General features: G+C 36.1%; 1 protein-coding gene across 8 annotated transcripts; it reads left to right on the top strand.

Annotated features, from left to right (window-relative positions):
• The first annotated feature begins 2,376 nt into the window (after positions 1 to 2,376).
• LOC131594958 (long chain base biosynthesis protein 1-like) lies at positions 2,377 to 6,983 on the top strand. 8 transcript variants are annotated; one of them, XM_058867167.1, is made up of 6 exons: positions 2,377 to 2,691; positions 3,577 to 5,111; positions 5,325 to 5,499; positions 5,687 to 5,782; positions 5,897 to 6,038; positions 6,257 to 6,722. In XM_058867167.1, exons 3-6 carry the CDS (start codon positions 5,404 to 5,406, stop codon positions 6,481 to 6,483), a joined length of 561 nt encoding a protein of 186 aa, XP_058723150.1. In that variant the 5' UTR covers positions 2,377 to 2,691; positions 3,577 to 5,111; positions 5,325 to 5,403; the 3' UTR covers positions 6,484 to 6,722. The 8 variants fall into 8 exon arrangements, with proteins under 8 accessions (XP_058723150.1, XP_058723147.1, XP_058723149.1 ...); XM_058867164.1 differs by having other exon boundaries at positions 2,377 to 3,403; XM_058867166.1 differs by having other exon boundaries at positions 2,377 to 3,733; positions 4,967 to 5,060.
• Positions 6,984 to 13,126: the final 6,143 nt, after the last annotated feature.

Genomic DNA, 13,126 nt, shown 5'->3' with positions numbered 1-13,126 from the left:
TAATACTCAAGCTAATTGCAAGAAGAAGATGGAGGTGTAACTCGGTGAACTGACTTTTATTTTTATAAGCAACAATGTTGCGGTGAGCATGAGTCGCCACCGACTTTTATTTTGTCCAATGATAGGAAAGGTAAAAAGTACAGAAAAAAGACCTTTTGAAAAAGAAAACGGGCTCGGGGGGTAAGTTATGAAAAGGGAAGGTGTAAGCACCCTTTTCATCCGTAGTTATCTACGGGCTCTTAACTTGCTTAGCTCATGTTTGTTTGTTTGTTTTGAAATGAGCATAAGGACTTTAGCGTAAATGCGTAGCCTTAGTTTTTTTTGAAATAGTATTGAAAAGATATTTTTATTGAGCTAGGCAGTTTAAGAGCACTACCCTAATTGATTGGTCTTTTTCTGTAATTTTTAAAGTTCCCAGGACTATCCATACTATCTAGAAGTAGGTAGTCCTTGTTTTATTGGACGTGCGGGTCATCGAAGGGTCATCGAGGTCGTTTGATGGCAACAGGTAGAGGTACCTTTAGCAATATTCGAAGGGACAATCATTGTTTCGTAGGCAACCATCCGAGGGACTAGATCATATTATCGTAGGCAACATCGTGGGTCATCGAGGGACTTATGATCTTTGCAATGATTTTAATCGAGGGACTTTGCCAATGGATACCTCTACATTTCGAGGGACTCGACCTTATAATCGAAGGCAACCAAAGAGGGGCGTACCCTAAGGGTGAGTGAGTGCAAGTGTGTTGGATTCGATTTATAGTTTATCTTGTATTTTTTAGTGAGCTAGCGTTTGATTATGTCTTATCATACACACCCTAGTTAGCATACATCTAAGCAATATATACAATAATAAAAATACGGAAATTTAAAAATGCGGGAAAGTAAAGAGGTTCACTATAGTTTTTACATTTTTGACCTAGATACATTCTAATATCTAAATAAAAGCATATAAAAATAAATAAAACATGCACCATACATGGGATTTCGAGATGAGAGAAGAATTGGAGGTAAAATTTAAAGTTGGAATAAAATCAGAGTTTAACGGAGATTAATTGAAAACCTACATTAATTTAATTATCTATTCAACTAATTCTAAATTAAATTATATACTAAAAAATAATTAATTAAATCACTACAAGAAATACACGATTTACCTGCGGAATTTCCTGCGGAAAGTTTTCCGCAGGTTTACCTGCGGATTTTCCTGGGAAACTATTAAATAAAATAAATTTTCCTGCGGAAAACAAATCCGCAGGTAAAATCGCAGGAATACCTGCGGATCTTGCTGCCGATTTCTTATTTAGAATAAAAGACCAAACTACATTGAGAAATCCGCAGGTAATTCCGCAGGAAACTTTGCTGCGGATTTTGCTGCGAATTTCTATTTTGACTAAAAACCAACTACATTACTTAATCCGCAGGTAATTCCGCAGGAAATATTTATGCGGAATTTCCTGCGGATTTTCTTTTGAATTATATTTTATTGTTTTTTGAATAAAAAATATTGTAAAAAATGTTTCTTTTAAAATAAAATGTTTTTTCCAAAAATAATAGTAATAAAATGTTTTCTAAATATAATAGTAAATTCTTAGTTTTTTGAAGAATTTAATAAAGCTAGTTTTTTTTTTAAATTTTAATGTAATTCTTCAATTCATATTTTAATAAATGGTATGATAATTTTGAAAAATAAAATTCAAAAATAAATAGAAAAATCAAAAACAAAAATCTAATAAAATTTTTAGAGTAGGAATCGAATTTACTATCTATTTTATATTGGACCAAATTATAAATCATTAGAAAATATTTCATTGAAACAAATATTATATATAATTTATTAATTTCTCTTTTAATATCATTTTTATTTTAATATATTTTAAAATTATTTCTAAATTTCAAATTTAATCTAATTTATTTATCAAATATACATTTTGTGTTATTGAAAATTATATTTGTTCAGTTGTTAATTACTATAAAATTTTAATTTTAGAAATTCTACTCTAATAATAATAATAATAATGATGTGTTATATGAAATTATATTGAAACTTCTGTTAAAACATCAAATTTTATATAGCATTTTAAAATTATAAATTAATTTTATTATTTTTGGTAGCTTAAATTTTGATTGTGTGGTTGAGTTTGCTGCAATAGCGGGCTAATACATCTTCAATTCAAGTTCCCAAATTGAATATAAATTTTTATAATTTAATAATAAAATTATAAAATATAGTGATAAAATTACTTGACATAAATTGAATTTAGAGACAATTCACTGATTTGTGTCATAAACTTATAATCACCAAACCAACATAATTTTAGATATTTTAATTTGTATTTTATTTCTAAAATATATTAATTATTAACATAGAGAAAGAAAAACCTAATCCTATTTCAATCTGAAATTTTGTTTCTCTCTTATTCTCACTGTCGTGAATCGCCTGGTCTCCATCCACAAGAAGGTTGCACTGATCTCTGTCTATCCACCATCGCGAGTCTTCTCCGTCGAATGCTCCTGCATCTTCGTGTATCATCGCCGTCAAGCGCTTCTACAGCGTCGTTTTTTCAACTCTCGCAACCGCAACCTCCGATCGAATCTCGTAACCCTAGCTTTTTCAACTCAAATAAATTCATCTTTCAACTCAGTTTGACGTTTTTTATTTCTATATCTATTATAGAGCTCGGTTAGTTGGTGAGTTAATTCATTGGTTGGTAGGGTTTTTACTAATGTTTACATTGATTATAAACTTGGGTGATTTTTGTAAACAAACTGTTTGTTGAAATGCCACAATGAGTTTATTAGGTTGATTTTGAGTATACAGGTAAAGGGATACCTAATCCCACACCTCGTTTGTTGTTAAGCTGATAGTTGAGAGCTGCACCTAGGGATAACTACTGCCAAACTAGTGTCCTCTTAAGGATTACCCATCACTAAAATCTAGGAGTTTGAAGTTAGCTAGGGAATGACAATGTCTTTCTCGAGGGAAATGTTATCATTTGGTGATCCAAGTTGCCGAACAAATCTGTTCGTGGATGCTTGTGTTCTGGAATGGGGGTGGCTTCAACCTTATCTTCGAAATGGGGAGTAGTTGGAGACTTTGGGGGAAACCAGGACAGACTGGACGAATAGAACCATTAGCTTCAGTCACGATGTGTTACTTTCAAGCGATTTGCATGGGTGATCAGATTAATACGATACTCATGCCATGCTGAAAACTCCCTATCCTTTGACTAAAAAACAAGTATTTGAGAGGGCTAGCAGTCGACAAATGAACCTATTACCAAATGGGCCATCATGTAAGGGTCTAAGCGTGCCATGGAAGCAACAAAGGAAGATAAGGACGGCTGGTTTTTATTAGTTTATCCTTTCTGCCTTGAGGACAAGTCAACTTCGCAGGGGGATGGTAGGTTTTTGGATCCTGTTAGTTATGAAAAAGGGATCTACTTGTAAATGACAAATCGAAGAGAATATTAGTTTGAGAGGAGAGATTGAACTAATCTGCTGTAGTTAGGTATTCTTTTTAAAGATACTGTCCGGTTCGCTACTAATTGCAATTTGCTTGTTTTGTATTTTCAGCTGCAAGGAGCCTATTGAGCCACTGTCAATTGAAGAAGTAGCTGAACTAATCTGCTGTAGATAGATTTTTGGTAACATTTAATTTTTCTGCAGCTTGAAGTAATTTACAAGATCATTGCGCATATGGCTGCCAACGAAAGAGCACTAGTTGCTGAAGGTAACTGGCATGTTTGGTCTTTTTTTAACCCAAATTTGTATTCTTAATGATCCTTGAATGTAGAAGAAAAGGTGTTAAATTTTAGTTTATGTGGAAGATGGAAAACTATAATTATCCGTGTTTCTAGTATCTAATTGTTTTGCTGGTTGGTGTGTGCTCTTTTGATATACCATTCATTTTTTAAACCTGAACTTGTATTCTTGATGATATTGAATGTTGATTTATATGAATTTTAAAGTTGAATGTAAGAAATTAATCCTTTATTCCAGATTCATGAAGTTTGGTTCAGAAGTACAATACTGAAGTTGACTTGAATTAAACCAACTGGTTTTCAATTTGAAAAAAAAAAAACAAAGCTGGTTCTACAGATCTGTTTAATTGTTTTTGGGATGTCATAAGGGTCCAGTGAAAATAGGAAAATTGTTCCCATAGAGCTGTTCCCCAAAAAAGTGTGGATTGAAATTGAATGCCTTTTTGTCTGTCCACCCTTCATTCATGATCAAATCAATCCATTATTTTTAATAGCTTTTTTCTTATGTGTTGTGTTGTCTGAGTTCCTTCTCTGAAATGATCTTATGTTGTTTTGTACTTGTCAACTTCACTGCTATAGTTTGACTTAAATTCATGAACTATTTTTAGGGCGAGCCCTAGCATATTGGTAAACTTTCCACCTTGTGACCTGGTAGTCATGGTTATAGCAGGGTTAAGGTTGTCAATTAAGACCCTAGTTGGACCCCACTAAAATGAGAAGTCTTGTTCACTGGACAAGACCATCCTTTAGATTCTTAAAATTTTTTTTTTCTTTTTCTTATTTTGTGATAAGGAAAATGAGTGGTAGATTAAAAGTTCTCATGTGATTTCATAGGTTCTCAAATGTCTCCCTTGCTTTCAGTTTCTTACATTTTCTTAACTGTTAACTTTTATCATAGCATATTGGGAACCTGTTCGTTTTATGAAAGTAAAAAATAAGGAAGGTTAGTTTTAGATTTTTAAAATAGAGGAAGATTGGTATGATTCACTTGAAGTATTTTTGGTTTAAGTATATTCTCTTGGCATGTGTCTTTAATGAGCTTAATAATCATGTAAATGAGCCATTAGGATTACAGTCTGCACTCTGGACAGATAAATAACACGGTGAGGTCTTAAATATGTAAGTTAAACAGTAGATTATTGTGAAAAAAACAACCAATTATCTTTTTTGTTAATACTGATAAGGAGGCATATCTTGTGCAGTGCTGCTAGCCCCCATACCATAGTTAATGGTAAAGATGTTGTCAATTTTGCTTCAGCAAACTATCTTGGGCTTATAGGTCATCAAAAGTTACTTGTAAGGAAATGATCCCATATCAATAAATTATTTTTCTCGGGCACTGCTTTGGTACGTGAATCTAGTTTACTTTATCTTGTAGGATTCATGTTCTTCAATTTTTTAGTTGCATTTTTTTGTAACATATTTGGATAGTTTATATTATTCCCATTGCTGCTTAATCAGTATGGTGCAAAGAATGAACTGAATTCTTCATCTACTTTATATAACTCTGATATCTCAAGCAGGTTCAAGTTTCATATATAATTTAGTATCTTTTAACAGGGATGAGGGAGTCCACTGGGGAATACAGAATGGCCTTTATCTTTCTAGAAGCATTGTGGTGTATTTTAAGCACAATGACATGGATTATTTTAAAGAAACTTTAGAGAACATTACTTCGAAATATAAGCACACCAAGAATTTGAGGCGTTATATTGTTGTTGAAGCTCTCTACCAGGTAGGTCTTGTCTATCATGCAACTTTTTATTAGCTTTGCACTACTATATTGTATTCTAAAAGGAGTACTTGTAGTCTTCAGTTGAATGTCGTTTCTTAAAAGACTATTACTACTTGCCCTGGTTTTATCAACTATTGATACACCCAAATTTCTACTACTGTTAGTGATTTGTGATAGTGTGCTGCAGGTTGAGAAATTAGATCTTATAACTGCTGCTATAGGACATGCATTGGCAACAGAAGGAGGATTCTGCACCGGAAGTGCAAGAGTTATAGATCACCAAGTATAGATTACTTTTCAAGGCTAGCGATGTTCATCACTAAGTAATTGGTCAATGATGGCATTTATTTCTCATCCATTTTTTCTGCTCTAATATCTGTATTTTCAACCATGGCAGCGATTGAGTCGCTCTGGTTATGTCTTTTCTGCTTCATTGCCTCCATATCTTGCAAGCGCTGCAATTACAGTTATTGATGTCCTTGAGGAAAATCCCAATCTGTTAACAAAGTTGAAGAACAACATTGCTGTGTTATGGAGAGGTAGGTTTTGATCTCTCTGCTACTTTCATGAATGTAATTGTTTTTTTTTTTTTAAATCTTGGTATCCGGCCATGCGACTTCATTAATGGAATTGTATTGTGTCTAGTATTTGGCTTGATATCAACAAATTGAGTTGCTCTCCAAAGGCAAGGATTTTATTTCATTTTATTGTCTTGGTTTATAACTTTTATTTAAGATACATTGGCTACTGCATGCAGGGTTGTTGGAAATACCAGGCTTCACAATTGCAAGTCATCCAGAATCACCAATTGTTTATTTGAGATTAAGGAAGTCAATGGGCTCTAACAAGGCAATGGCAAGGAGAGAAAGAAAAGTCAGCAAAGTGGAAAAGATACAAACAATAACAACAACGCATAAGCGGTTTTCCCCAAAAGCTCCAACGGAGCGCTTATTTCCCAAAGCGGTTTTTTCTGTTCAGAATTGAGTTGCTACTCAGTTCTGTTATGGAAGGTAATGGAAAAATGGCTTTGAATTTGAAATGCTCAGACTTGAACTGGTTAAAGATGAAGAATCCATTACTCTATTTTTTTGTGTTAATTTTATCTTTGATATTGCTGATTAAAGATGAACGGTTCACTACCTCACCAATATAGGTGAGTACTTTGTTCTTTATTTTACCTGTGTATACTGATAGAGAGGCAAATAAAAATTTAGATTTTTTTTTAAATTTAGAAATATATTACCTGCGGATTTACCTGCGGATATACCGTTCCTGTGGATTTATCTGCAGACTTACCAGTGGAATTTACAGCGGATTTACCTGCGGATGCTTTCCTGCGGATTTACCTGCGGAATTACCTGCGGAATTTCCTGCCAAAAATATTACCCACGAAGGTTTTAGCTGGGGACCAAGTACCGCAGGAAAATCCGCAGGAAACACATTTCCTGCGGAAATTTTACTCAAATCCGCAGGTAAATCCACAGGAAAACAGAGTATTTCTAGTAGTGAATTTAAATCCTAAATCTAATTATTTAGTCTAAAATTAACCTAAACCTTCATTATTAAATCAATTAAAAAAAACTAGAAAACTAATTATTAAAAACCCTAAGTTCTAATTATTTTATTATTTTTTATTTGTTAGGTTAATTTTAATTAAAAGAAAAAAAAGTGTGTTGTATGCTAAAGAGTTGAGAAAAAAAAAAGAATTTGGCATGGCTGGGGATTGAACCCACGCCCATGTGTATACCAGCGAATTCTCTAACCACCTGTGCTGTGTTCGTTTTGTCTTTTAAGATCTTTCTGCAAAAAAAAAATATGAAAAAGCAATGGTAAAAATGGAGATAGTCAACGTTGGTCCCACTATGACATCTTTGGGCCAATAGCAGTAGGAGAGAATCAATCAGTGCTTTGACTGGCCAACGATCCGTCGCCACGCATGGTCAACAAAGTCACCGGTCCTATTCATCATCTCTTTCCTCGGAACCTACGGAATTTCCCACGGAAATAGCTGCAACTTTTCCTGCGGATTTTTCCACGAGTTTATCATCTTCATCCCTGCAAAAACGTTACAAGCATAATACGATCCAAGAGAGATTAAAGAGCACCCAGATCCACTAAATGGATGGCTGCGAGTTCGTTTATGTCATTATTTTCGGCTAATACGGTCTGTAGCATATAGAACGAAGAGGTGCAAGTTTCTTGCCCTAAAAATGGTGACTCGTCATACAGGTGTTAAAGCCTCAATATAATGATTCAAATCTTCTCTAAGCTGTGTTAGGAACTCGAATGCATGGTTAGTTTGGATTAAAACATCATATATTTCAAAATACGAATTCAAGAAAGATATATATAAATGGTATTCATGCATGGAATGATTTAGAGTGTGCTAGCCATGGAAACCGATCCAAACTTACTCTATGTCAACTGAGGAATACACAGGTCGACTTGGAAGGGTTGGAGGCAGGCTGCACCAAGAGAAACGAATTTAAAGTTATTCTTTTGATTTTTTGCAAGTGTGAGAGTATTTGTTGGAGGCTAGGGTTCGTGGCCTTGGAGGCTGCTACTGTTAGGTATATATAGTAGCGCATATTAGGGTTGAAAAAGAATGGAAAGAATCAAATAGCTTTGATTTAAAACTTTGATTTTGAAAAACAAATGAAAACTTTCCAAACCAAGCTTCAATCTATTTTTCACAACTTTTTTAACGTGCAATTGGTCTTGGTTGGATGTATTTGGACATGTTTTATGAATGGAAACCTTTAATATGATTTGATTCTAATTTATTTTGATTTTATTTGATTTATATTGATTTTAAATGAATAAAATCAAAATAAATATAATAAAAAATAAAAATAAACTTATCAAATGGTCCTTGGGCTTTTAATAAGTTTGTATTTTCGTGGATGATTGAAAAAATGTGGCCCACTACTTAAAAATACCAAATTCTTCACTTAGGTTTTCACGCCTTTCTTGAAAATCGCCTACCTTGTACCAATCATATCTCCCTCATTTTTTATCACATGAAGGCGTTTTTGTACATTTTAGAAAGCTCAAAGAGTCTTCTAAAAGATCCTTTTGGTTTCACCTTCATTGAGTTTACCATGTTCATTTACCATCCTTTGAGAAAAAACGTCTTCTTGTCGACTTTCTAAAGGACCTATAATGTATTTGCTTGTACCTTCCCGCTGGTGCATTTCTTGACTTTGGACCCAACATCAAAGTTGTAGATAATGAAATTTCCTTGAGAATAGGCTTTGGACAGGCAATTTTTGATGAACCATTTGAGAGTTACGATCAGTCAAAGTTTAGTTGACTTTCATCTTAAAACCCTAATTTAGTAACTTCCTCCTTTGATGATTTTGGACCTTTTTCCTGATGAATCATGATCAAATTTTGATCAAATGATGAACATAACATAGAAATGTTGATGCTGACAAAAAAAAGTCAGGAGTTTTGACTGTACTTTGACCACAATTGACTTTTAGGTCAACCCAGTCGACTGTTGACTTTCTGAACAATTAAGTGACCAATCCTTTGAGCCGAGACTTAAGACTTGTCAGAGAGGTAATGTGAGCTATCCTAGGCCATATGGGATGCCTTGGCGCCATTGATTCATTGATTTTCTTTTGAACAAACCAAACCCTAGTTTCTGAACCCTGTTTTAGGAGAGTGTGTTTTGGAATTTTGTGTATTGATTTGGACTTGAATAGGAGAAATAGTATGGGCAAATTTTGGGGTATGACAGGAGGTCTTGAACAAGAGAATCGTGAGCTACGTGAAGAGTTTGTTACTTTGAGATCTGGGGTGGAGGGTCTCACTGCTCTATTCGAGACATTGATGGTTACTTAGAAGCAGAATCAGAATCAGGTTCCTCCTCCCATTGCCCAAGCTCAGGTTCAGGCCACTGTGATTTCTGAAATTGCTGCTACAACAATTCCTGCTGTTCCTGCTGCTGCTACTCAGCAACGTATGCCTAATGGATATCCCTGGGGTATGCTTGAGGGTTATCTGTCTGCTCCTAAGATGACCCGTCCTTTGACTCCTGTTATGGTCACCACGTCTCCTATTGTTCATACTGGTCCTTTTGTCCCAAAGCTCATTTATGATGCTGCGCCAAGTGAAGGTTTGGGTATTCACGACAGATTGGATGGTTTCCAAGATCAGTTTGAAGAATTGCAGAAAGAGATGAAAGCTCTGCGTGGGAAAGAACTGTTTGGAAAGAATGTGCATGATCTCTGCCTTGTTCCCAATGTGAAAGTACCTGCTAAGTTCAAGTTGCCTGAATTCGAGAAGTATAAGGGAAATTCCTGTCCTCATGCGCATCTAGTAATGTATGTAAGGAAGATGTCCACTCACACTGATGATCAACGTCTGTTGATCCATTATTTCCAAGACAGTTTGACTGGAGCTGCTTTTAAGTGGTATATGGGCCTTGATAGCACCCATATTCTCACTTTTAATGATTTAGCTGAGGCGTTTGTGATCGAGATCAGCTGCGAGCTATGATGCAGAAAGAAAAGGAATCTTTTAAGGAATATGCTCAGAGATGGCGTGAGGTTGCCGCCCAAGTGATTCCTCCGATGGAAGAGAAAGAGATGACTAAGATTTTCCTGAAGACTCTTGGCCCATTTTACTATGAGAAGATGATTGCAAGTGATCCTGTAGACTTCACTGAAATTATGGGTATGGGTGTTAGGCTTGAAAAAGCTGTGCGAGAAGGTGGTCTTGTTCAGAATAACAATTCGTCCGTTGGTGCGAAGAAGTATGGTTCTTCTTTCCATAAGAAGAAGGAATCATATGCTAATGCTATTTCTCATGGAAGGAATAGTCGCTCCCAAAGTCAGCCTCAACAAGTGGCGTCAGTGACTCCTGTTGTGAATTCAGTGCCTGTAGCTCCTGTAATCAATAACCAACGAGGCGAAATCCGTATCCTGGAGTTAATTTTGATCCTATCCCCATGACATACACATAATTGTATCCTGCTCTAATTCATAAGAAGTTGGTTCAACCAAGTTCGCCGCCTCATGTTCCAGAAAAACTCCCTTGGTGGTACAAAGCTGATGCCACTTGTGCTTTTCATCAGTATGCTCCTGGGCATGACATAGAGAATTGCTGGCCTCTAAAGAATGAAGTCCAGAGATTGGTTCGTTCGGGTATGCTTTCCTTCCGTGATATTGGTCCTAACGTGAAGAATAATCCATTGCCGACTCATGAAGCATCTGCTGTGAACATGGTGTATGGATGCCCTGGAAAGTATAAGGTTTATTGTGTGGAACACATCAGAGGGTCATTGGTAGAGATGCATTCCACTCTATGTGAATATAGTCATTATGAGCATAATCATGCTGCTTGTAGGATTTGTTCAGTCAATCCTCGAGGATGTTATATTGTGAGAAGAGACCTACAAGAGATGATTGACCAAAGGCTCATTGAGATTCTGAGAGACAGAGATGAAGATGATGTCAATGTGATTGAGCCGCGCTTTGAAATTCCGGAATGTGTAGAAATTGGTTATTATGGAAAAGCTGCTGTAGAACCTCTTGTGCTATGTTTGCCTGGATCTGTACCTTATAGCTCTGATAAAGCTGTACCCTACAGATACAATGCCACCATGCTGGAAGCTGGAAAAAAAGTCGAGATTAAGCCTCTATCTTCTATTGAGAATATAGCAGATGTTAGTAGAGTGACTAGAAGTGGACGAGTTTTTACTCATCCCCAAGCAGTTGTGGATGTTCAGAAGAATCCTACTCAAGTGCCTGTGAAAGATGCAACAAAAGTGAATGATGGGTCGTCTTCAGGAAAAGAGATGGATGAGATTTTGAAGCTTATCAAGATGAGTGATTATAAGATTGTAGATCAGTTGCATCGCACTCCGTACAAGATCTCTATAATGGAACTGCTGACGAGTTCTCCTGCTCATAGGGATTCATTGATGAAGATACTTGATCAAGCCTTTGTGGATCATGATATGACGTTGGATCAGTTTAATGGGGTTGTGAGTAATATTACCGCATGTAACAATTTAAGCTTCAATGATGAAGATTTGCCTGAGGAAGGAAGAAATCATAATTTGGCTTTGCACATCTCTGTCATTTGCAAAGAGGACTCGACGTCTAATGTGTTGATCGATATTGGCTCATCGCTGAATTTCATGCCAAAGTTATCTTATGGTGGCACACCAATGAGATTTAGCAATGTGATTGTGAAGGCTTTTGATGGATCAAAGAAGTCAGTAGTTGGAGAGGTTGATTTACCCATTTGTATTGGACCGTTTACCTTCAAGATTACTTTTCAAGTAATGGACATCTTTCCTGCATACAGTTGTTTATTGGGACGCCCATGGATCCACGAAGTTGGGGCAGTTACTTCGACTCTTCACCAGAAGTTAAAATTTGTGAAAGAATGAAAGATTGTTGTCGTGAATGGAGAACAAGCTTTGCTGATTAGTCATCTCTCTTCGTTCCGTGCTATAGAAGCTGATGAAGTAGTCATTGGAACTGCATTCCAAGCCCTGTCTGTTAATGATGAATTCAAGAAGGATGAAGCTTCCATTGCCTCTTTCAAAGATGCTCAGCTGGTGGTTTAGAATGGACATTCAGGAGTATGGGGACAAGTGGTGAGTGTGCAAGAGAACAAGAATAGAGCTGGTTTGGGATTTTCTGCCTCCGACAAGTCTGTGATGAAGCCTGAATCTGCTTTTCGTCCTTATTAGGAGATATTTCATAGCGCTGGGTTCCTACATCCGATTCCTCCAGAGGTAGACGCTATTATTGAAGATGAACCAGAGCCAGAGATGCCAAACTTTGTGACCCGTGGAAAGATGATCAAGAACTGGATCACCATTGATGTTCCTGATTGTACTCATGTTTCAAAGTAATTTGTTTTTATGTTTTTCAAAATCCTTTCATTCTGCCCAAGATGAAAGTGAAATTGTTGGGGCTTTTTCCTGTTTGTTTCAAACATTAAAATCATTAATAAAAATCATTTTGTTTCTGCATACATATGCTTTTTATCTTTTTGCTTTTTCTGGAAAGTGGTAACACAAAAAACCTTAAAAATATGTTTTCATTTGCCATAATCTGCACGATTACATGTTTGCATATATCTCTCCTTTTCCTGAAATAATAATCACTTGTGCAGATTAATCAATAAAACCGTTGAAAGTAATGACCCTGCACCCTCTCCCAACTTCGAGTGTCCTGTGTATGAGGCGAAAGAAGAAAGTGATGAATGTATTCCTGATGAGATTTCCTGACTGCTTGAGCACGAGGAAGACACCATTCAGCCATATAAAGAGCCGTTAGAAGTCATCAACTTGGGTTCTGAAGAAAATAAGAAGGAAGTCAAGATTGGGGAACTGCTTGGTCAAGATGTTAAGAAGATGATTGTAGAGCTTCTTAAAGAGTATGTTGACATTTTTGCATGGTCCTACCAAGACATGCCTGGGTTGGACACAGATATTGTGGAGCATCGTTTTCCGTTGAAACCTGAATGCCCTCCTGTCAAGCAAAAGCTAAGAAGAAGTCATCCTGATATGGCGGAGAAGATTAAGAATGAGGTTTTGAAGCAGATAGATGCAGGTTTGCTTGTCACTTCTGTATATCCTCAATGGATTGCCAATAATGTG

This window comes from Vicia villosa, linkage group LG4, assembly GCF_029867415.1.
Source record: "Vicia villosa cultivar HV-30 ecotype Madison, WI linkage group LG4, Vvil1.0, whole genome shotgun sequence".
Lineage (NCBI taxonomy): Eukaryota > Viridiplantae > Streptophyta > Magnoliopsida > Fabales > Fabaceae > Vicia > Vicia villosa.
Note: the sequence above shows the minus strand (reverse complement) of the source record. Positions and strands in the feature narration are given on the sequence as shown.

What these genes read in the sequence shown, in the direction of transcription:
- LOC131594958 (XM_058867160.1), top strand. Translation starts at nt 5,585, where the DNA reads ATGTCGTTTCTTAAAAGACTATTACTACTTGCCCTGGTTTTATCAACT. An exon ending in CAAGAGTTATAGATCACCAA is followed by an intron (nt 5,783 to 5,896) that starts GTATAGATTACT and finishes CAACCATGGCAG; the next exon opens with CGATTGAGTCGCTCTGGTTA. An exon ending in CATTGCTGTGTTATGGAGAG is followed by an intron (nt 6,039 to 6,256) that starts GTAGGTTTTGAT and finishes TACTGCATGCAG; the next exon opens with GGTTGTTGGAAATACCAGGC.